The 26,384-nt window shown below is 36.5% G+C and overlaps 1 protein-coding gene across 1 annotated transcript in view; it reads right to left on the bottom strand.

The window, feature by feature from the left end:
- The window catches only part of Duba (Deubiquitinating enzyme A), a 39,204-nt gene that overhangs the window by 5,666 nt on the left and 7,154 nt on the right, over positions 1–26,384 (bottom strand). The window contains exons 2-8 of the mRNA XM_071582904.1: positions 18,614–18,819; positions 17,185–17,425; positions 13,166–13,321; positions 10,850–11,006; positions 8,618–8,829; positions 4,699–4,824; positions 2,162–2,942 (exon numbers count right to left, since the gene is read on the bottom strand). Coding sequence (XP_071439005.1) covers positions 2,162–2,942; positions 4,699–4,824; positions 8,618–8,829; positions 10,850–11,006; positions 13,166–13,321; positions 17,185–17,425; positions 18,614–18,819 — 1,879 coding nt within the window. The remainder of the gene's footprint in view (positions 1–2,161; positions 2,943–4,698; positions 4,825–8,617; positions 8,830–10,849; positions 11,007–13,165; positions 13,322–17,184; positions 17,426–18,613; positions 18,820–26,384) is intronic.

Below are 26,384 nucleotides of genomic sequence, written 5' to 3'. Positions count from 1 at the left end.
AAATTATCCCATCCTATTTTTTTAATGTGGGGCTAGTTATGGAACAAAATACAATGACATTCTATTGTTACTTAAGTACATCATCAACCACAACTAATAAGCGCACTGGGGTTTATTATGTCATTTTCAGATGGTCAATTTAAGTTGATGTAACATGGTCACACTACATGTGGCGGGCTTATGCTTTTCTCGTGCACTCACTTTTTTCATTGGAGGAATATTTTTGCCATGACGACAGATCAGAGTGGAAATGTTTTTTATTAAATACTATTAACGATTAATGCATAGCACTGAAACCACTTCAGCAGGGTCACATTTTACAATTTACACGCTATACATGCTATAACATGCATAACAACTACATGCTAAATCATTTGTATGCCATATTGGCAAGGACATTACTTTGCCACCACTGGGGCTTCATAAATGGAAAATATCTTTCAAAAATCATTATTTTTTTACTGAAATTTCAAATTTTTGGGCCGTTTGAAATGAGTAAGATGAACAGATTTTGGCTGAAAGCAGACCTGTATCAAATGATGGGAGCAATCCTAAAATTTTCACTAAATACTTTTAAAATAATGTCTATCGCCACAATAAGGGTGAAATTTTGGTGAAATCCTTTGACATTTAATGATCAATAAAATTATTTGACATCTAATGACAGAATAAAATGAGTAAAAGAATTTTTCCTTGCTAAGATAATGGAATCAAATTACTGTATATTATTAGTGATAATATAATGTGATATCCCTAGCAGTAACTTCGAAGAGGAAGTCATTTCAATAGTATCTAATACTTTTACAAAGAAAAACTATTATTAGAATATAAACTGCATTACATTTAATGCAGTTCTTCTCCTGATATTCGTCAATGACTTGAGGCCCCAGGGAATCACCTCCTTAATGCTTTTCTACTAAGTATTTTCAAAAAGCTCCTGATTCCTTTAATAATTCCAATTTTAAAGATGTTTGAAAAAATAAACGAGCATTGATTGTATGACTGCAAAACAACCATTGTTTTCTACACTAGAAGTAATTATTTTAGAGGGCTAAAATGTGGCGCAGGGCTCACGAGTGCACTTTTGATAATGCACTGGTGCAAAGAAAAATTCAGCTAAGACATCCTTGTGTGATCATCCATTCAAAATAAGGTTGCCAAAGGACAATTAATCCATGAGCATCAAATAGTTCATATTAAGGACAGTGACACACCAGCTGCTCCCAATCATGTTGCATGAGCATGAATGTGCAACTAATTGTGAATATAGATATTCTCTGACGGTGCAATGTGAATGCAATCAACTATACTCATCTACAGTCACCATGAATGAATCATGAAATAAATTATGGCAGTGATGGGACGGGAGACATTAGACTCCTGCAGAATACAGGATGAGCATGCAGAATGCCTTGATAATCTTAAAATACTTTCAAAATACCATTTCAGGGCATTTAACTGAATGAAAAATAATCTTTATTGTCATTATAAAAGGAAAGTATAAATTATTGGTGGCTCATTGAAAGATATTTAAACGGCATCTTTAGTTTTTCAATGATACTCTCACACAATTTACATCATTTACCCTCTGGAGAGATTATGATCAGATAAGGCATGCACAGGTTAAAAGGAGACTGGATAAGAGGGAGTCCACTATATTTAGCATTTTAAGCAGTAATTTGACCGAATGGTTTAGCTCAGATCCTAAATTCCTTCCACTACTGATAAGACATCAAAAGATTTTAGTAAACCACCGCATGCATGTGTGGTACAAACAAAAAAGTAGACATTTAATGTTGAAAACACACAATCCAAAGAGAGCCTAGAAGAGCATCACAAAAGAAATGTATGTCTTTGTATTGAAACAATTTATTTCCCCAGTCAAATTTGGTTCAAAATCACAACCAGTTCCAATGAGCAATTGCATCATCTGGACTATATAAAAATGGTATCAATTGAAATCCACTCCATTCAGAAACTTATTTTTCTTGGAAAACGTATTGTTTCACAAAAAGGCATATACATCTTCCCAAAGACATTTCATTTTTAATAGTAAGAAATTGTTCAAATATAAACTTATCAGGTATATCACACCTAAAGCACAATAACCTCCCATGGTAAATAAAGCAAAAATACTCGTAGAATTCAAGAATTCACATACCTAAAACTTCGGGTGGCACCTGGTTTAGGAAATTATAGCACGATTTGCTGAAATCCATGTTCATCTCACGCCTCCCTTGGGACGGGCCTGGTTCACAGGGAGACACCACATCCAACGTTGTGCTCACTAAGGCATGGTCGTCTTCCTCTTCATCCGAGTAATCTCGCACACGGATTCGAAAGTGCTTGCACGACGGCAGGAGGTGTTGGCTGGGGCTATGGCAGGATGCCACGGGCCCCAAATTGTGGCTCGTGGCCGCACCTGCAGCCGAGGGTGAGTGCCGCCCCGGGGCATGCTTCATTGAGTGCGAGTCATGGCCGCCCACCTCGGGGGAGCCGGGCCGCATGGGGGAGCCCCCCATTGATGCCGGCTTGCTGTGGCATGGCTTCTGCTTGGCAGAAACTATTTTACTCATCTTCCCTGGAGCCCACTGCCTGTTTAAATTCGACGATCCCGGCTCAGGCTCGAGATTATAGTCCTCCGGCCGGGACAAATTTTGGAAGAAGCAGGAAGAAAGGGGAACATAGGTTTGCTTAGTACCACACGGGCAGCCTGGGGGACATCTGAATGCATCCATGTGTCTCTGAGTCATCCCTGGTCTTGCAGAGTGAGCCATGATCTCTGGCGATGACTCGTGGTTTCTGTTAACAATTCCCGACCGAATCCCAGGTCGATGAGGCTCTGGAGAATTCTCCTTCAGCCTCTGGTTGAGCCCCGATTTGGTCGGCCGGTTCTCCGCAGAAGTGACGGTGGCCGACGTGGTGGCTGCCGAGGCACGCTGCTGCAAAGGAAGAAAGCAGTTGTTGTGTTTGAGGGGTACACCACAACTAGCGAATGAAAGTTGACTACATATTACAAGGTTTGGATCAAAACCAAGGGAAGCGAGGCTTCTGGGCCACCCTCATACTCTCTCATGTGACACCTAAAACTCATAAGCCTGCTACCTTTTTGACTGAATTCTGTGTTCACTGATACTAACAGGAGAACCCGACACCTACCATTTGATAAAAGTCTTTGTGGAAAGTTGTGATATTCAAAGGCATAAACCAAGATTAAACAATTCCTTCCAACACGAGTGATGCTTAAGGGAGGGTGGAGAGAAATGAGGACAGAGGTATGGTTATTCCACAGAGTGTGAACTCCTGACTAGGGAAGCATAATGCTTTGGGGAGAATCCAAATACCATGGAAGGGGCGCGCTTCATCACTTTCATAGTATGAAAAATATAACCGCTAAAATTAATGATGCTTTTAATTCAAATTGCATTTTAAAGGAATACTTTAATAGAACGGCAGATGCACATACCTAAAATTTAGCATACAACATATAGATTTTAATTAGATGTTATTTGGCCAACTATTGCAAATAATTTGCTGATATAAGAGAGCAAAGGTTGAAATAGCTGTTCATTCTCGTTCTCTTACTTCCCGAGTTATATTTCTCCTACTATATCCAATTCATCTGGCATTTTTGTAATTCACTTTATTCTTTACTCATGTACAGTAAACTCTTCATCGTCCCTTACAGAAAATCTGTTTTGCGGATCATTTGTTTCAAGGGTCATTTGTGCCGCCATTCCCGCTCCCCAGCAACCCAACATTATTTGATGAAATAACAATTGTAAAGACAATAATTTAAGCCTTTGAAAATCACATATACTCTCTAAAAAATACAATTTTTAAATTCCTGGTCCCCCTTGAATGTTTTTCATTTAGATCACATAGTCAAAAGTTATCAATCATTGCTAATGTTTTAATTTCAAAATTTTTGCAACATCTATACTTTCCCATTATCATTTCCCTAGCATTCATTAGCCCTGATGTTTTCGTGCTCTCCTTGAATGTGAGCAATGCAACAAATAAATCATTAACTATCAACACCATAGGGCCCAGGTTCGAATCCGGCAACAGCAGATATTTTTCAGCATTATCCTGATCCCCACTTGAGGTGCTTTGAGGAGGGCACTTTGATTGAGTATGCCATCCATCGGATGGGACATTAAGCTGCAGACCACTTGGCGCCTTTCGTTAAGAGTAGACTAATGCCAATGCCGGGTTTCTCTCCACACTTCATCCATTCCTGTCCATCCCTAATGGCACAAATGACCTCAACTGTCGACCGCCTTCCCTAAAACTGCTCCTATTATTACAAACAATTTATTTACCCTTCCAGGAGCAATAGCAATATCATTAACTTTTGTTTGTTCATTTGATAAAATTACGTGATTCAATTTCCTGCTAATTATGCTTGCTCTCAACTCACACCTTTTCTCCTTTTCCCTCGAAAGTGTAGAAGAGGAGTTTTTCTGTTATCAAACCAAGTACTTATCATCATTGTTTCATTAAAATCAAATTTTATCCATATAAGCATGTCCGTTCTCCACATTTTCCTAAAAACCAGAAGTTTATATCTCAACTACGTAAATAAATGTAACATATCCCATACTTTGGTATAGAGGCTATGCAGGAATTACCTTCAACTGCATGGTTATTACACATGAGTAAATTAATTAATGAATAAATGAACTCTTCACTGACCATTGTCTTGTGCCGTTTCTCATTGTCCTTAAGCCATTGTATGTAACTTTCCCGAGCAGCTTGCTCTGTGAGAACCTCATCTGTAGCTTCCCAATCAGTTGCCATTAACTTATCCTCAAGCATTGCCTGAAAAAAATAATTATACAAGACATTTTAACAAAGCGAAGTAGACTTTTCCATTATTTAAATTCATATGTATTCAATAACAAAAGGAAATTTCAATTCCCTTAGGTCTAACACCCTCTGTGCGTGACTAATATTAGAAAATGGAATCACCAAATTTATTCCATTAAATCTGATCATGTAAAAAAAAAACTCACCTTTGTATTTCCATTTCCAAATTTAAAAATTTAACCTTAAAAGTTTCTAACTAGTTAATAAGCATAACCCCATTTTCACAAAATTAATATGTATTTACTCATTGCATGAGATTTAATGCTACTATTAATATTAATTTTAGAATGCTGTAGCAACAGGGATTTTTGGGAGGTAGGAAGTTATTTGGCCTATATTTAGCACATTAAGTACATAAAATTTTGCATTAATGGTATCAAAAAAGGTCCTTCCTCCGCAGAACTCACATGGCAAAAGAAACTCAACCAAAGGGAATAGAATGGTTTGAGGAGTCACTTTGTGGAAGCCATTCATATCGAAAAAGAAAATGCTTTGTTCTTCCACACACATTTTATTATGCACGACCTAGGTTTCGACTTGCAAAGTCGACTACCAACTCCATGCTGAAGTGACAAATATATCTTGCATATAGGAAGAGGGGTTTAATAATAAAATTTACAGTGGATGCACAAAATGTTAATAATTTATGATTCCACTAAGTGCACACTAATTCCATTCCCAGAGAAAAACTTCATAACTGGAATTAAGACACCTGAGTTCAGCTCAAAAAATCATGAAATTGGGGCACAAAAATTGTCAAAACAGCTCCTTTGTTCTAAAATCATTATTCTCCCACACACTGATTGTGTTTGGAGCACAAGAAAATATACATTAGTGAGGTACCTACTATACACAGGTACATTTAAGATGCACATCATTTTAATAATGACCATCTATGCTCCCTGCTAAAAAATTTACCTAATACTTACGGCAATCTACTTTCATTTTGAAACACTATTTGCATTTAACTACTGTCTCTCATAACTGGAAATGGTTAACATATCCAGTAAAACAAAATACAACAAAAAACAATACTTGACAAAAGGTGTATGCCTGCCAAACATCTTTTGCTATGTATTATCTTCAGTATAACTACTGCATCTCTTTATGGTTTCTAAAATGTTTCAATAGAGATGCTGTCTGTTTACCTTACCTTTTCCATTTACAAATCTGAATGCACCGTGACTGAAGTACAACTCACGGGTGACTTGACTTTCACAGTGGCCAATTAAATTAAGAACACAACATAATTGTTTTTGGTTTATCATAAAGGGAAAACCACACAAGCTTCCCCGGCAGAGAAATCATATATAAAGAATATAATAAATTATGCATATGGTTATCATAGTATTGAATGACTAATGGCCTCATTAGAAATAATTACTGTCAGAAAATAAATACATAGGTACTACTCAAGTTTCAGCATATACTAATCTCTTCTCACCAATAATGGTCTTTCCGTTATTAACAGTTTCGAGAGTAAGATGATGTCGACTTACACTCCTGATTATAAGTACACGTCTCCTTGCCTCCACTTTTATAACGTAGGGCTACATTGAACAATTGCTACAATTATCAATGATGAACCTATGCTGTCATTTTGTTCTAATTACCAAATTAATTTTTTCAGACCACCAAATCAAAAATACACGTAATATTATTGCAATTGAAAACTTGTAATTAGCTATAACACACTAAGTACATTTTGGTTTGTTCAGTTCATAAAAAGAACGGGATCACGAATTTTATCATTTGTAAACTTATTTAATTCCTTCTTTTTAAGCGTCTCCACCAATATCCCATCAAATGCCTCCGACAGCTTACCAAATTGTGCCGGTCAACCTATGCCCAAAATTCAAATCTCAAATGATGCAATAGAACGTTTGCACAAAAATATTAAGCCAAACAAATCCTCCGGGACTGATGAAATATTCGCTGGTATATTTAAGGATCTAGCTTTGGAAATTTAGCAGTATCTATAAATAATATTTAAGAAGTCCCTGGCAGATCACAAGGTTCCCAGTAATTGGAAAGCAGCTAACGTAACACCAATATTTAAAAATGCAGACAAGGAGGAACGGAGAAATTACAGACCTATTACCCTCACATCCATTTCGTGCAAGGTTATGGAACATGAAGTTGCTTGTTCAATCGGGAGACACCTTGATAATCAGGAGTTATTAATGTAAAATCAGCACGGTTTTCAAAAGGGTAGATCCTGCAATACACAACTTAAGCTTTTTGTTCATGATATTCTTACTTCAGGAGAAAGCAATGTTCCAGTGGATGTGAATTTTCTAGATTTTAAGAAAGTCTTTGACTAAGTACTTCATAGTAAACTACTTGCAAAGCTAGAAGCATATGGCATAGATAAAAATATATGGGGTTGGATTTGAAATTTTTTGAATGGTAGGGTACAAAGAGTAGTCATAGATGGAGATAGCTCAAATACAGTAAAAGTTACTTCAGGTGTTGCCCAGGGAAGTGTCGCCAGACCTCTTTTATTCCTGCATTATGTAAACGACATTGACCCTGTAGCCACTAGTTAGATACGTTTATTTGCTGACAATGCACTGGCTTACTGTGATATTTGTCATCCTGAGGACAGAGCAAATTTATCAGATGACCTTAATGCTATAGCATAACACTGGTGTGACAATTGGCAATTAGAATTAAACTTAAAAAAGTGCATAAAGATAATTTTTTGGGAAAAGAGCAATACCCTCCCGAACGTCTACTGCATTGGGAATGCCAAAATGGAATGTGTAGACTCATTTAAATACCTAGGTGTCACCTAACTCACAACCTCTCCTAGGTTAAACACAAACGGAGAATATGTGGACAAGCTAATGAAAATTAGGATTAGAAGAGTAGTGGGTAAATATAATGAGAGGGTCAAAGAGAAATGTTATCTTTCGCTTGTTAGGCCTCATTTGGAATATGCTGCAGGTAAATGAGATCCTGGCAAAGTTGGATTGATTGCCGAAATTGGATCACATGCAGCATAGAGGAGCTAGATTTGTAAAACCTTGTTATGATAAACTTAGTGGCGTATCCAAAATGTTAGAGAAGGTTAAGTTATATATTAAATCTCTTGCATAAATTGGAAGGACATCTCTTTAGCAATGATGTTGAAAATGTACTATTACCCCTATCGTACTACGGTAGGAGAGATCATTTCAATAAAATGAAAGAGATTTAGTGTAGAGATAGATAGATGTCATTCCTTCCTTGAACGATAAGGGATCAGAATAACATTTTCCAGCCGTGATAGACTTGTATTAGAGTCATAATTAGTCTAGTGTATACAACCCCTGCCACACACCCTAAATAAATAAATTATTCAACAGAATTGTAATCCTGAGCCTTCATTGTAGTTCATACTCATAATTAAGCTAGAAAACAGCTAGACAAAACGCCATTACACCCAAAACAAAACACAACAGTCAACGAAGTAGGCATATTTTTTGTACCTTTCTCCTTGATTCACTGTTATGTGCATAATGGTAAAGTTCCATCGATTACTTCCTTCTAGCCACCATGGATGAAATTAGTGAGAAATCAAGATGAATGAAATTTTTAAGTAATATCCTGTAACAATAATAAACCTAAAGGAAATATGCATTTACAAATTTACTCTTCTATGCACTGACAATGTACACAATAGCAATCACTCAAATTTTCAAGTGTCTGAACTAAATTTAGAATATAAATACACCAAAATGAGGGCACTGTTTCAACTAACCTGCTCAATTACACATTCCTCACTCTGCCGAACAGCTTCTTTCATTAAATTAGTGTCCGCTAGGCCAGGGGTGAAGTTGGGCAGGCCCAGTCCTACGCCAATTGTGGCTTTATATGGGTCCACAATACTGTTATAGTGGACACCACGGTGATATGAGAGGCGAATTGGTTCGTTGTCAGGTTTGGCTAACCCATGAAAAATATTTATTGGTTCTGAAAAGGAAAATCAATTTTAAGTTATAATTGGTAAAATGCTATGAGATATGAGAAACTTTTCTTCAAAGCAATTATATGAATCCACGCGTGTTTGTTCAATCAAAGAACACTTAAATGCCCTGTCAATACCTGTTCTTCCCACCTCTTGTCCTCATCTTCAATCACGGAATCAAAGAATACCAAATTCTTGAAAAATACTGTGCGTTGAAAGGCAACACTGGCTTCCAGTCCCAGCTATTTATAAATGAATATGTTTGCAGGATGTTTAACCTTTCAACACCAACCAACGTAGAATCTATGCTGTTGGCTTTGCTAAATTAATCTTTTCTTGAAGTCCTGTCGCTCCATGATTTTATTCTTTGGTACTTCACAAAAGAGGAGGCTTAGACCTCTCATTTTATATAATTCAATTTTTTGCTGACAATGTAACTAACTACAAAAAGATATACCAAAATGTATTATTCAACATTGATGTTAATATTTTTAGACCAAATTTTAAGCCCGAATAAATACATAAATAATGCTGAAAATGTTGACAGCCTATCATGTCAACTGCTCCAACGGTGATGACATCAGTGAAATAGCAAAACAAAAATAAAAACACAACCTGAAAAGGCTCAGTTAGTGCTAACCTATTCTATTGAAATAAAAATTCCAGATAAGTTGGGCATAATAGATGTCCAGGAGATAATTGAATACATCTGTACTTAATGCCATGGTGATCTACCTGGCAAACATGGAGAGAAAATCTGATCATCTACTCTTCCAAATAAAAGTGGTTGAAGAGCTATCAAAAAATATGCATGACCGGGAGATTGTGAACAGCTGGGGTCTTAAGACCATCAAACAATGAGCTTAAACATCTCACAGAGCAACTGTATGAAGAAGATCCTCCTATCTTGAAAAAAGGTTCTCCTAGCAAAAGAGGTTTCTTGTCTGTTCAAAATATAGAAGAGAAGGGACACTGAGCACTGACTCAATATGCATTATGCTGGTCTTCACTTTGATTGCTTTGAAGACACCAAGCAGAATTCTGAATATAAGCCATATTTTTTATCAAAATTTTTGATACCTTCTTCGAGAATCTTATTATAATATGCAAATTTCACAGACTCGGAAAGTGGAAATGAACATTAGCCTTAAGGCCTCATACAATATTGATACATAGAAATTCCCCTCCGAAGGCCTTGTATTTTAGTTACCTAATGAGACATCATAACAAAAAGAATATTAGTCCGTGATGCCATTTCTTGACCAATTTAACATCAAATTATTCCTTATACAGTAATACCAAATTCTAATTAAATAATTTAAAATTTATGAAAAAGATACATATAAAACTTAAATTATAATGGCAATGTATTAAAATGGCACCAACTTGAACAATAAATAGGAAGGTCACAGGAAAATGAACCAAATAGAAAATTCTTAATTATCCGTCTAATGGATGCATGACGACGCCAAGGACAAACATGGACAACCAAAATAGGTGAAAAATATGGTCATAATATAAATGGTATGAATCAAAAATAATTTTAAAAAAAAGTGACTGAGATTAGGAAACAAATTAACTCTCCTTGTTCATTCTTTACGATTAATTAGTTATTTAATCAATGGCAAGTACACATTTATTCAGTTTTCATCCATTTTTATAAAGGTGGAATTATAGTTTTACAAAAACACACAACTGTCTTTAGGTAAACGGCAGAAGGTTTTGTGAGAAAGCTTCTGTCAATCACATAGCCAAGAAAAAACAATTGATAGGTGAAGGAAGAGTATCGACATAGGATTTCTGACACAGATTCATATTTGTCATTTCATTTTATTTAAAATAACATGGTGTAGATAGTTAATGATTTATTTGTTGCATTTTTAAACTATATACATATATTTGCTCACCTTCAAGGAGGGCAGAAAAACATCAGGGCTAATGAATGTGAAGGAAATGATAATGGGACTATAATTAAATATTACGTATATTTCATATAATATTAAAATGAATACATAAAACATTTACCTATGCTGTAACAAAAAATTTCTATCGCCCTGTTGAACATCTCACTGAGTGCCTGCAGCTCAATGTGATTTCCATGAACTGAGTCATTCCTTTTTCGGGCCACATATGCATCGAGGTCTTCAGTCATATACTGCTTATAGTGGTCTTTATTTAGCACCTGGGAAAAAATAACTCCTTTGAATTAAGTTGTTTCAAGCAACATGTTTAATGTTATCCAACTATGAATTTATTTAGAAAACAATTACTCGTAACTGTTATCCATTTCTAGTTGCGCACTTCAGCCCATTCACTGGATTACTGTCAAGTTTCATAGTTTCAATAATTTAAAAATTACAGAAAAAGAAATGGATGCTACTGTTGAAAAGACCTCTGCTCAATTCTGGGAGACAAATTTTATTTTTCCTACCATCAGCAAAGTGAAGTTAATATTTTTATGGGTGTAGTGAAATTTCCTAAACCTTATATAAACAGTCTGCAATAACCATTTGTTTGTGCCAATTTTCCTCAATGTAGACAATACATATTTTACTGCAAGTGGAATGTAGGAAGAGTCAAGGAGAAGATATTTGTAATTATGAAAAGGTTATTTGCCTGCACATGTACAATGAATTTATTCAACAAAAATTGGAGATGCAACAATACAAAAACATTATTGCATACAGCCTATCAATATAATTATAAACATGATTTATCAAAGCAGTACCATTATGAATAGCAAATACGCTGAAGCATGGGAAAAATGGTACTACCCTTGACTGTTTTAGATAGTTCTCCCCATGTCCAAACTTCCAGGAACAAGAATATTTTTAAGAAATAGGTCTCATCGTTAATCATTCTAAATGTCTACGCAATTGACCCTTTCAAGGGACCTCAAGAGCTCTTCATGTGTGCAGTGGAACCTTGCTTAACGAGTATAATTTGTTCCACAATCATACTCGTCATACCTTTTTGTGTTTTTCATTATCAGCATTCATTAACTATGGATTCATTAACAAGTGCACAGAGACTATCACTTAGTACTTAAGAAATAGTGAAAGAAATCATTCCCATAATGGAGTATTTATCTACAGCAGCATTCTTGCTCAAGAAGTAAGCATCCAACAATTGCTCAAGGGCTCAAAGCACCTAACTCCAAGTCAGGCAATGCTTTCATTTCATTCCACTAATACTTTCCTGGCAGACTGAGATTACAAGTATGAGAAGTTCACATTTCAGTCACCAGTGGTACTCTGTACTGCCCAGCCATTTTCAAATTCTTCCTAATAACCGTTCACATTAAACTTTTTCCCAAAAACGGTTTACTTTTTTAAGCATACACGTGCAAAACGAATTCAAAAAAGTTTTTTTTAAAAAGGCTGATGCACGTGAGTAATTGCTTAGAATGTTAAATTCTTTTAATCCTGCACATTGTGATAGCAGGAATTCTGAAAGTGAAATAAAGTAAATACAGGGTTCGAAATACATCCGAAAAATAGGAAATTGCATGATGTGTGTGATAAAAATGTTTTAAATTGCAGGAAAACATATATTCCGATAATGCATATACAGGAGACTTGTCTCTAATTCTTTCTGGCTACGAGATAATGCGCACAAATAAATTTGGATTGCATGCGGGTGTCATTCAATGTTTAACGACTGGTCTCCATTGATACCCAGTCAATTGTTCAAATTTTATACTTTGTAAATAAAAAGTTGAGCATAGCTTTTTCCTTATATGCGGTGGAGTGAGACTGCACTATGAGAGAGGAAGCAATAATTTTAAATCCTATAAGATGCATTTTCAAGTACCCACTATCACTTTGCTCCAAGATGTCTCGTAATAAAACTAATGCCACCAACTTAAAACTTGCTACACATTATTTATCACTTAGGCCCTTATCTCACCTTTGATATTATGAGCATTGACAAATGAACATGCAGAAAGCAGAGGCAACAACATTTGAAGTAGGATAGCATGGGATGCAGAACTCGACACATCTAAAGTGAAAGGAAATATTCTAATTTTTAAAAAACTTTTGCTCATCCAAAAAAGTTGCACATTGACAGCTAGTTGTCTCATTCATTAATCCACATACCATATTTTTGGGTTTCAGTCAGAACCCACACATTCATGAGACATTTAAGTATTTAAAAAAATATATTACAATAAGTTTTGGTTTAATCGAAAAAATTATCTCATTTTTCAGGCTGTATCTTATGCATCTCGAATATTAGGGTGGAATAAACCGAATTAATTCTGCATAGAATTTCAGGAGTGCAAGTTGCCTCTAATTAGGAGTGATGAAATTTCCAAAGAATGTGGAGTTTAGTACGTACAAGGAAGTCCATACATTGATTGCGGACAATGGAGTGCATTTCCTGGTCTCCAAACACTTGGTCAGCAACGGCACGAAAGAGACATGCTCCATCCTCACCCATCTGCTTGATAATCCACCCTTTTTTCCTTAACCTCTTCTCAAATCTTCTATCTCTCTACAGGGAAAACATCACAAAAAATAAAAATAAGTAATACATCTCAAAGCACAATCGATTGCCCAGAGAGTGGGCAAGAGAGTGCCTGGTAGCACACCTGAGCAAATGAGAACATATAAATTTGAAGACTTTTGGTAGGAAATGAGTCAAGTGCTGAATTACAAACTGCAAGCCAAACACCTCCTCCAGACCCAATGGCATATCACACCAAGAGCCCACACTCAAATTTCAATTGTTTTGCCATTTAAGGAATCACATCAGCTCTATATCAATCCTTAACAAATCTTGCAATATTAAACCTGAAGCCATGAGGCATAAATCAATATTACATAGTTTTCTTAAAAGTAGCTACCTTCAAACTGAGGGCCATCAAGGAAGCTGAATCCATATGTTAAACTGTGAAAACAACCCCAATGCGTACTGTTACCACCATTTCAGCCCACATGAAGCTGGGTTTCAGAATTCAATATTTCCCTAATTCTGTAAGATCTAATAAACAAGAATGCAGGAATCCACTTTTACAAGACGTTTATGGCAAAGTTAAATCAATATGCAGCATTTCACTGGTAAAATGTGAAATAGTGGAAGTAGTTAAAAACCACCTGAATTATGCCTTTAAGAAAGAAAGCATTTATTTATTTATTATTAATACCTGATCACATATGTCAAGAATTATCCACTTAGGAGAATTTTCCATTTGTCATTACATGGCTTAATTCCGACCATGGGGTTAAGAATGCAAGCGCCTTGGTATTATGCGAAAGAATTTCTGTATTAAACAAACAGGGAGCTTATGGTGATCTGGACTCTGGTAATACAGACTCCCAAAAAATATGGATCAAGTCTTGCTGTGTAATTTGGGTGGTTTATTAATTGGCTTTACATTTAATTCTCTTAACTATACAGAAATCAAATTGGTTGACAAAATACCAGAATAACCACACAGAAAGACGTATCTGCTAACACTAAAATGTTCAAAATTATACACATTTTCAGCATTCACAGATATTTGAAAAACATCACCAAATGTAATTCATTTTGGGCAATGGCATTGACAAGGGAAAACAACAGAAATACCAGTAAGTCCAGCATTTGTGTTCAAAATAAATAATACCATAAAGAAAATTTGATTAAATGTTATAATAACCAATTTTGAGGGCAGGGATATCAGGAAATACAAGATGGGAGATGGAGAGTACAAATCCAGATACTTTAGGGAATGTGCGGTAAAATGGAAGGATAGCGGAGATTACTGGGAATGATGAATACTAAGCAATATAGAGTGCAGAGAAATAGAGAGAGAAAAGGATGGCAGTGGTGTCGAACAAACAGGTAGGACAACGCATTGTCAACATAAAGAGGGGGTGAGGGATTGAACACTTATTATTAGAAGTAAATACTGACCTAACAAACTAAATCATGAGTCAGATTTACTTACCAACCAACAAGTAATCACAGATATGAAACAATAGATAGTTACAAGAGGTTGGAATGAGGTGGTTAGCGAAGGGAGAGATGTTTCAGTGAGGTGTTTTCTAGGAACAAGGAATACTATAGTGAGAATGAAATATATTTTGGCAGGAGAAAGGGTTAAATTATAACAAACAATTGGTTTATACAACACAAGAGACCTAGATATGAGAGTTGTCAGAAAAGTTTACCGCCTCAACATGAAGATGGCAGCAACCTTCAACAAAAGTTACGGAATGCGTACGTGCTTGTGTTCAAACATACTCACCAAAATTTTAGCCATATTAAACACCCGGTTATTGTTTGACATCTGTTTGAATGAGTGGTTGCGAAGGCTTTTGTGAAAATGGGAAAATTGAGTATTAAGCTATATAATGCATTGGTTTTTGAGAGGTAATACGCCTATGCAAACCAAAGGTGGGTTGAATGCTGTGTGTTGGGACTGTGGCATCATTTAACACCGTGACATTTTGGGCAGCTGAATGTAAACATGGCCACACCAGCTTGGCTGATGATGAGCATTCAGGGCACCCAGAAACAGGACAACCACCGATAAAATCAAATATTTTCACCAAACAATACCGGGCATCCATCAAATTAAGGTTAAAGGGATAACAGGGGTTATGGGTATTAAAAAGAATGCTTTTCTCATGTATTGACTGAAAAATTGGACATGCATCAGTTCTACAACCAATGGGATGCTTGCTCCTTATGGACCAAAAACTAATTATAAACACCATTTTGGAGAAGTTTAAGTAAAGTGAGTCAGTATTTGCATGGACGAATTGTGTTAAGCAAAGAAGCTTTAATTAAATAAAGGAGAAATTGATTATGGGGATGCTATGCAAGGAGGATAAGAAAATATTCATGAAAAGTTTGGAATGTATAAAGGTTTTCTTCAGCTTGGAAACTTGATCAATAAATCAAGCAGCTCAGCATAGCACTTTGACGATGATGTGCAGCATTGAAACCAGGGTCATATAATATATTTAACCTTCTTATGTGGCATAGGATTTTTTTTTCTCAACCCTCAATCAAACAGCTACCAAAATTTTCAAAACAAACATAACTATAATGTTTACTAAGATGATTTCAATAGAAATAAAATTATGCATTCCTATGCTCAACATCATCCTTCCTAACTACACCTACATCATAACACTTTGTGGTCTGCTCACTTATTAGCACTTTGCGTCACCTGGATCAAGTGGTCGCTCATGTATCAATACATGTTCATGCAATCTTCAGATTTGCATGCCCCAGTGGATTACTTTGTGATTATTAGGAGCTATTTCTCTGATCCTTATTAGTTAAGAAGCTTCCCACGTTGTTTCTATAGGTTCAAGTCGTTTTTGAGAGATAATACATTTTTAACCTGAAACATTTATTGCTACCCCTTCCGCAACCATGGCTGCATAGAATAGACGGGGAATGAGCAAAAATGATAGATTAAAAAGAATTTTTTACCGATAATTTGTTTGACGTCCCAAGTCGTTAAGGAACTGATGGAAGTTCTCATGAAAACGATAATGAAATACGAAGTGACCGTGATGAAGATGTAATAATTATCAAGACAACTGTTTATACTCTACCTTTACAGTATTCCAATGATTCTGAATTTGATGACAGTAACAACCAACACGATGAGTGAAAATATTTCATTTTGGTCGGAAAATGACATTATTCCTGCTTTAGAAACATTTGATGGCAAACCAGGAGTGAAAATTACTCCACATGATAAAAAAAATGAGTGACATAGTTAGTTTGTTCATTGGGGATGACCTCTTTTCGATGATGGGTGGAGAAATGACATTGCTTTCATAAGCAAAATGCTCATAAATACATTGGACCTCCTTAAAGTTTTAAGTGGCACGATATAACCATTGGAGATATGAAAATTTTTTAAGAATGGGTATCCTTATGGGACAGGTGCATAAAGTCAGAATAAGTCCACATAGTGGCCAAAGAAGACAGCACTGCATTTGCTGAACAATGCCCTATTCAATTCTTTTAGGGTGCATTTGGAGCTACCACCTATGATTTCAATTAATTTCCTTCCTATAGGGGGAATCGGGTTGATTCGGTGGCTATTGTACCAGTTTCCCACATGGGGGGCCCAGGTTTCAAATCCGGGAGGCGGCATATCTTTTTCAATGGTATCGCCATCCCTACTTGAGGCGCTTTTTGGAGAGAACTTTAAGCGAGTACGCAGTCGGTCGGATAGAATATTAAACTGTTGACCCCTAGGCACCAGGTTTATCTCCACCCTTCCACCTTTCCCATCCATCCTTAATGGCACCCAAGACCTTGACACCTCCCATAACAACAACTACTATTATTTCCACCTACATTCTTGAACCTAAGCCCGGGGGAACACACCCTATGGTACTTGCCTCTGCCCACTCCTCTTCAGTCAAATATGCTACCATTCCGTACTCGTCCTCTGAGTTGTAGCCACTGGCCTCATCCAAGTAGGGAGCACCAGAGGGGCCAGCGGATGGTGTTGGGGGTCGTGCTGGAGGAGGCCTCGATGCTTGCGCCTTGCTCTTGGCTCCCTGCTGAGAGTGCTGGCCAGGGCCCAAGTGACAAGTAGGAGGGGAATTGACTCGCTCCCTATGCTTGGACCGCGAAGTCCTGCACGAGAGGAATACCAGACATTAAAGATACACCAAATACTGACCATGCATAGAGCATGTTAATTTCCACATGCTAACATATATTTGCATTTCATAAGCTTTTGAAATCAGGATTAGAAGTGTTGCAAGGGAAATAAAAATGTCGACATAGCCAAGATAAGGGATCCTTATCCCCACGTTCACTTTGTCATAGTCACAGTAAAAAGGATTAGGTCCAGCTCTGAAAAAAACTTGTATCATAACCTACTGAATAATTGCCCAGTAAGTTTCATCAATGAATTACAAATTTTCTTTCATGGCTAGCGAATTAAAACCCTCGATACTATAATGCTATCATTTTCCAGATGTAAATTTGTTGCTTGTTGGCAAATTGTTGCCATGCACAAGACCTTGAAAATTATTTGCATTTGCTAAATACGAGGGTGGTCTGAAAAGTTTCCAAGCTCAGAAAATTTCAGAAAATATCAGAAAATTTCAGAAAAAATGTCTTGTATCTTTGTTAGGCGGGAACCTTTCCAACCGCCCTCATATTAAGATTTTCATTCTTTGATGTCATTGAAAAAAATACTGAGAAAGATCCATCCGCAATTAGTAAATGCATCCCACCAGTTATTCCAGTCAGAGTACACATAGAAACAGCCGTTACTGAAACATAACATCATGTCTAATTGGGAATCCTATATTTTTGAACATTTTTGTCTAGGATATGACTGGCAGCATTTATAACCAAGTTAAAAAATATTTTATCAATGGAGAAACAACTCTTAATTTCACAAAGGAAACAAAGAAACAAAACTTTGTGAATTTTTCCACAAGTTTAATTTCACATCTCTCGATAATTTAAAATTGTACACATGGAAAATACCTTTTGGAAATACGCCATCTCATTTGTCTGGAACCCTATAATGGTTACTATTGGTGCTCCATCAACAGAGATTGACTTGTCACTCGCATGCCTTAACATTGCTTGTCTATCCATTTTGAGGGATGCCCATGTAAACTCTAACTTGTCAGCTGAGTACTCATAGAGAGAGAGGGGGAAGGGGGGTGGGGATTCTAACCAAATATATCCGGCTGGTACCGACACATGGGCAACCCCGACAGCTGACCTTCCCGGTACTTTGTTAGCATGCAGTGGCTCAATAACAACACAATAAGCAGAGGATTATTTAGTCAGGGACCAAACCTGTGTGGACTTGCACGATGCCTTCGCTTGCCTACACTAGGCACCGAGTCAAGCATCTCATCAAAAGGATTGTTAGAAGCATTGTGAGATGGATGCTTTTCTTCACGGCTGGAACTACTTTGTGAAGGCCATAAGTGATGCTGCTGAGCATTTGATGTGGGGCTAAAAGGTGCACACGGAAGACCATGATTTTCAGTAGACTCCAACTGAAATGTGCAGAGAACATTAAATGTTACTTCAAAGAAAAATAACAAATCAATATATCAATTTTCTGCTACATTCTCAACGCATGCACCTCTTTATAACATACCAAGACCAAGGATTAATTTGCCTTCCTTGAGAAAACTGACGCTCATTACTATGAACCATGGCTGTTTGCGAATATCAAACTGAGCTAAAGGCAACTCTCGATGCTGGAAACTTCAAACGAAACTACTGTACTCATAGAACGCCAGTTTTCACATGTAATGCTTCAGACATTACAGAAGTAAACTGGCATTATATCAAACGGCATGTCTTACGGCTGGTACCATGACTCTTTGCATCAAGTCTCGGTTAAGCATGAGATCTGACAAGCTTACTAACAGTTAAATTTATGAGACCATATTATAACCATTTACTCACTGTCCAACAATTAACTATTGTACATCAAATTTCTAACTGAAGGTTGTCAGCAGTGCAAAACTGCTTTCTTTTGTTTACATCTAGAAACACCAAATGTTGTGCCTACTCTTGGCAATTTTATGCATATTTGACAACTATGAAAAAATCAATACATGGCACGCAAGCAAAAGCATTAAATTGTTTTAGTAAAATACCATGACACTCTTTTTAAGTTGTTAAAAATCATTAAGTCATAACACAAATAGACAAATTCTTTTCTTGAAAACACTGATATAACAATTTTGTATTATAATTTGAAACAGTTTTTAGATAGTTCTACCAACAATCAACAACTATCTGCTACCAGTCAAAAACTATCATTATGGCTTTGAACAGGGAGTTACCATGGTGGCCCCGTCAAAAATTGCTATTTCCTTAGGGATTAACATTTTCATTAACAGAATGACATAACAAGATCTTAAAATGGATTCCCACAATGGCACATTTATCAACCATTGCATTCTCACTCTCAATATTTACCTACTGATTACAACTCTATTCAATTACTACAATTTCAAAAATAATGTTCAAAGCTGATAGTTATTCTTGGTTGATTATAATTAATCACAGCAAAATTATTATCACCAAATCTGGAATTTAGATATATGCCTCCAAGATAAAAATTCTATTGTTTACAACTAACTCTTCTGGTAAATGTTGGAGTCAGAAATGGCTTAAAATTAACTTCAACACTCAGGGCTGAATGTGAACTTTCCTTCAGACTGACAAGGTTTAAGATTTCTGTTTCTAAATTGAAAATGAAATCAGCAGGTACATGTCATTAATTAAATCATTGAAATGAAGGATGAGTATGTATTCACGTGACAGAAGTTTCATGCTTACATTACTTAAAAATAATTCCTAACTTGATTTATCAATGCTCACATGAATTAACAAACATTTTCGTCGTCTGTGAAAATAAAAGAGTATCTGAAAATTATCTTAATGCTCTTAAGGAAAGTCAATATTTACTCTATTTTATACGTTGCAATTGCAAGATTATTAAAATACATGGTTCATCAAATAAGTCTTGAAAAAATAGACATTATTTTAGGCTAATGTATTTACATTTCAATATCATCTCGTTTTAGCTTGAAGCATTTATCCCAGTATTTTTCTGTTTCATTCAGAGCCATCCAAAAAGTAAGATTTCTAAAGGTCCTCAAAATAGGCACCTTTTGGTGATGATCACCTTGTTCATCATGCATTTTTTTTCCGTCGAGCCATTTCTTTAAGTTCAGAAATAAAGAACCACTGGGGGTCAATCTGGTGAATGCCATAGGATGGATGTTGCAATAATTAGAAATTCATTTTCATAATTGCTGCTATCGAAACTACGTAAGTGTGAAGAACTTTTTTGCTGAGTTTTATTGTGATTTCTTCACTTAACCGGTGCAATAATGATGCATACCAGTCTCCATTTCTCCTTTTTACAAGCAATCAATAGTAATTCCACATGCATTCCATAGTACCGCGGCCATTACCTTGCGGGCCGATGTCACCATCCTCGCCTTCTTTGGAGGCGGATCATCTTTAGAAACACACTTTGTCTCTGGAGTGTAGCTTTGTAACCATGTTTCATCAACAGTTCTGTATCGACATAGAAACTCATTAGGATTGCAACAGAGAAACACCAAACCAGCCTCCGACTGGACTGCACAATTGAATTTATTCTCCACTGAGAGCAAATGCAGCACACATCTTGCTTTTTTCACACCCAATTTTTAGTGTAAAACTGAAAACACTACCTTGTGATATGCCTGTTACAGCCACTATTTCACGAAATTCAATTTGTTCATCACTCAAAACCACATCATGGATTCGTCAATCATTCCAGAGGAAGTCACTTCTACTTGATGTCCCCAACAATTGGATGATCATTTGTGGATGCACAACCACATTTTAACTCATTTACCTAATTGTAAACAGTCACAAACACAAGAGCAGATATGCCATGAACCTCATCCGACTTGTCATGGATCTGATAATAAGGTTTTAACGGATGGCGTAAAAATACTGTGACAATGGAAAATGAGGTAGCTTTGGTAAAGCATGTCGGATGTCATGTTTGCTCACTTCAGTTGGAAAACGCAGTCAAATGAACATTTCCCAAGCTCTTCTGAAGTGGTTCATGTGAAATAAGCCAGGTTTTTAGTATCGAATCATAGCTGTAGATGAAACTTGGATTCACCGCCACAATCTTGAGATGAAAGAACAGTCAAAACAGGTGGACTGCAGGAGGTGAACCTGCTGCCAAAAAGTTGAAGATGGTTCAAAAGGCAGGGAAAGTGATGGTGACTGGTTTTTGGAATGGTCAAAGAATTGTGTTCATCTTCCGTTAGGTAAACAATAATGCGAGAGCATCACATGTCATCACTTGAAAAGTAGAAGGCAGGAGTTGCAAAAAAACCACCGCATTTGAAGAAGAGTTAAGTACTTTCCAATCAGGGCAACGCACCTGCTTACACTTTGACAGTCGCTATGGCTAAAATTCATGGATTTTACTTTGCTTTGGTTGACAACTCACCATATCCATCAGCTCTGGACGCAAGCAACCTTTTCCTGTTTCTTAAACTTTTTCTTTCTTAAACTTAAGTTTTGCTTGGAGGACAGATTTTCATCAGATGAGGAGGTTATCATGCTTGTAAATACCTATTTTGCTAAGAGAGACGTCTACTACTATTTGAAAGGTTTATAAATATTAAAGAATCACTCTAGAGTGGTGTATCAACTTAAAAGGAGGCTACGTTAATTAATAAAAATAAATTTGAAGAAAAAATATCTCTGACAAATTCCAAAGAAACTGCGGGAGATGCCGCAACAGTAACTTTTAACGGAGTCATCCGCTAATGTGCATTTCAATGCAATAATTTCAGAGTGTAAAAATCATTCGCCTCCAGTCAAGGCGAATGATTTTTACATTCTGAAATTGTTGCATTGAAAAAATATCTCTTTTACTTGTTAGGTAAGAAACCTTTCAGACTACCCACGTTTATTTACAGGTTATCAGTTTTTTTTCTATTTAGCTTCAACTTATCAGTTCATTTAATTCATTCTAGACATCTTATAATGTAGTATTTTACTCCTGTGTAGGTTTCCAGTTATTAATCCCAATCATTAATTGTTTTAATATATGCTTTGTGCCAGGTGCAATTTTTTATGTCCCAGCATACTTTTAAACCTAATGGGCTCATATTTTTTAATGTAATCTTCATATCACTTAACTTTATATCATATAAGGTACTAAAAAGATGCAAAGTACTGTGGGAGTACTTGGACAGTGACCCTAAAACAATCTGATAACTGTCATGGATTTACAGAGAGTACAGAGAAGCAAACCACATTTTGCTTAAGGGATTGAAAGGATCTTATTTCCACTGATAGTAATGAAAAACATACTTTCAATAAATTTATCCCGAGCGTTTGTACAAATGATGTTACCACTGAGGATTTCCCAGATTTTCTTCATTCCCAACAGATGGCTAATGTTAGCATCTGAATAAGAATTTATGAAATTACAAAAATTGATTAAGACCAACACATCCCTGGAAGCAGAAAATATACTGCTAGGGTAACAAAACAATTAGCTCTGAAAATTATGCCACATTTCCAAGTAATATTTTTAAAATCCCTCAAGGAATGCAAAGTCCCTAAAATTTAGAAAATAGTGCATATATCATCTATTTTCAGAAGTAGTGGGGAAGATCCCAGCAATTACAGACCCATTTCCCTCACGTTGATTCCTAGCAAAGTGGTGAAATATATCAATGCCATTTCAATAATGGGATTTCTTGACTGCATACACTTCATAAATAATGATCAGAGAAGTCCACTCATCTGAGACTCAATAGGTTTATTCACTCATGACTCACATTGAGGGACAGTGATAAGCAGTAGATGAATGTTTTTATATTTCAAAGTGGATGAATTTTTTTATATTTCAAAAAGGCATTTGAGAAGGTTCCCCATGGTAAACTTATTTAAAAATTAAAGGTTGTACCATCAATGAGAGCACAACCAATTCGGTCATTGGCTTTCTGTCAGAAAGTGAATCGAAGGTTGTCCTTGATGACTCTACAAGTGGCCTCTATGTATCTCAGGGAAGCATAATTAGGCCCTGGCTTTTCTTGATTTTTGTTAATGATCTGAACCTCGGAGGGAATAAAATGATTACAATGCTTGAGAATGATAGTGATTTTTTGGGAAATATCTGAAATGAGGGTTGATTGATACTCTCTAAGGGCCTTGATGGTATTTCAAAATGGTGCACAAAATGGGGATTAGAAGTAAATCATAATTAATCTTCGGGATAAATTTCCTTAAAAAGATATGCAGTTTTGTGTACAACTGGCTGGGGTTGATCTAGAAGTAGTTACCATGGTAAAATATCTACACATGTGTAACTATCAATGAAACTTTATAATGGGGTCACTACATATGTAAAATCTGCATGCTAGCAAATAAACAATTGGAATTCATTAGATGCATTGTTCGAAGGAGCTCAAGGTCAAGGAGCATTGCTCCCATGCTCTCGTGAGATCCTATTTTAAGTATCCATTCAGTTCATGAAATTCAACTGATAAAGGGTCTCATTCTGGAAATTGAGAATGTTCAACACAAGGCAGCCAGATTTGTTAAAACCTATTTTGACAAAATGAAAAGAGAGACAGAAATGCTTCTGAAGCTGGGTTGGGAATCATTGGACAATATAATGCCATGTTGATCCAAATATATTTGGAGCTGTTTGTTTCACCACGGAGATCTAGTCAATTATTCGTATGCCAACATACATCAGTCAATTGGATCATGAATGTAAAATTGGAGAATAAGACAAAAGAATTAGGAGACCCAAGGAGTCCTGCCCACATGCAATAATAACTGTAGGATTATACCCCACAAGAATGCCACTTGTCACTTGCAATGCCTAGGTAATAATATGTTTAGTTGGCAAAACCCTCCCCACAGGACTAATTAAAACTAAAAGAACATATATTGCAGTACATACTAAAACACTCGCTTACTGTCTTTCATTATTCTTTCAATCTCCCCTTGTTCCTGGGATGGGGTAACGCCTAACGCAATCAGTTGCTACCAGAAGGATCCCACTTTTTCTACCTGAACATCAGGGATGAGGACCCAAAATTAAAAACCCTTAGCTTAATCAAGGTGCACTCCTTCCTTTCCGAGTCTGCATGACCTGTCGTAGTATGGTATAGTCTCGAACACACATGGTTGAAGTTCATTTTTATCCCCTCTTCTTAAAATACTAGAAAACTTTCAGACCCTTTCAGTCCCTCATCCCTCTCCGCGGGGGGAAATTCCTGCTACCTGCAACATTGAGTCGCATTCCCTGCCTTTTACAGACTCTTTAGGGGGTAGAGTGTTTTGTGGTGCATTTTCATGTGGTAGTGATGTTTCACACTCTTGCTTGTTGTGTCCTGGCTTCCGTGTTGTAGGATGGCTTTTGTGCTGCATAATGGGGTGCAGTTTTTAGTTGTTTTGCGGTATATGTGTTCGCATGAGTATTGGATGAAGGGATTTTTGCATGAGTGTGTGCACTGCTGTGGGTGTAATTTTCCGTGTTGTTTTTTTGCATGTGGTATTTTTCCTTTTTACGGCTGGTGACCTAACACCCCCCGCCACACACCCTTGCGGCGGCTTGCGGGGTATTATGTAGATGTAGATGAAAACTTCTGTAGAGCGTAATATCAACACTTGTAATAAACTAAGTATGGTGCAAACACGTTTGTGTGTGAACATTTATGTGGGTGCTCCACATAATAAAACCACTTGGCACTTGCTTGCCAGGGCTTTTATGTGAATGTTCCTTTTCCTTTTCTTCATCCCTTGAACATCCACCCCTCCTCGTTTCATACCCTTTCCACCTGGAGATTACACACCCTACTCGCACACCCTTTAGAAGGATTGTGGGATATTTGTGTGCATTTAAACTTCACCCGAGACATTTGCATACCTTTCCCGGAAACATTACTACACATGCGGTACTCTATCAAAGTTTATTTTCCATCTTATGGAATCTCCAATTTTTCTTCCCACAGTTTAAACGAATATGCTTAATTTATGAAAACAATTGTTAAACAAAGTGGTTGCAGAATTTCCACTTGAAACAATGTTGAGTACATTAACATAAAAATACAAATAAAAGGTTACTTTTTGCAGTGTCTCAGAGATTTCTGGGATCTAGACTACTAAAATAAGACAACAAGTGGACAACTCAGGACAAGCATTGATTGTCTGGGAGACATCTAGCATATAAAAGAAAAGACTTGATTCCTAGTTGAAATTACTGAATACGAATGAATATTAAATCACTAATTCAAGATAACTAAGCATGCTATGCTTTTTATTATGTATAGGCAAATACCATATTCGTATTATTAGAATTTAAGTCTTCCTGCAAATTACAACATTAACATCACTTCCCATTAAATGTCCTTTTTTTCCAACATATGTTTGAATAATTACACAATTTCATTTTCAGTTTTCTTGCTTTTTGTTTGACCATGTGCCAGAGTAAAAAAATTCACATTCTAAGAGTTACTCGTGTACATCAGTCTTTATGAAAAAAAACTTCATCGATTAGTTTCGTACTAAACACTTATAGAAGATGAACGTTTTAGGGAATATTTAAACAAGGCGGGGTAATACTTGTTCGTTCGAAGGTTTCCGCGGCCATGAGTAGGTGATTTCCACATTTTTCGGGCTGCGTCCGCGTATGTCGTTTAAATGTACAACAGTTTCGCCAGCTATCCTGCTGGCGTCCTCAGGTCAAGGACGCAGCAGGATAGCTGGCGAAACTGTTGTACATTTAAACGACATACGCGGACGCAGCCCGAAAAATGTGGAAATCGCGGGGTAATACTTGTTCAACTGCCACTACTGATCGAACTTTGAACTACTTAAACTCAATCTCAGTCTGCATGACTAGGAGTTAGCTGTGTAATGTCTACATTGGAAGAACACCTGCGGGAGATGATGACAATTTCTCAGATAACTTGAAATGGGGAGAAATGAAAATGACTTATGAGGCAAAATTAAAAATATGGAGTATTACATGAAAATTAAAATACATGGTTATTACCAGTGC

This window comes from Hetaerina americana, unplaced genomic scaffold, assembly GCF_022747635.1.
Source record: "Hetaerina americana unplaced genomic scaffold, ioHetAmer1.1.p SCAF_12, whole genome shotgun sequence".
Taxonomy (NCBI): domain Eukaryota; kingdom Metazoa; phylum Arthropoda; class Insecta; order Odonata; family Calopterygidae; genus Hetaerina; species Hetaerina americana.
Note: the sequence above shows the minus strand (reverse complement) of the source record. Positions and strands in the feature narration are given on the sequence as shown.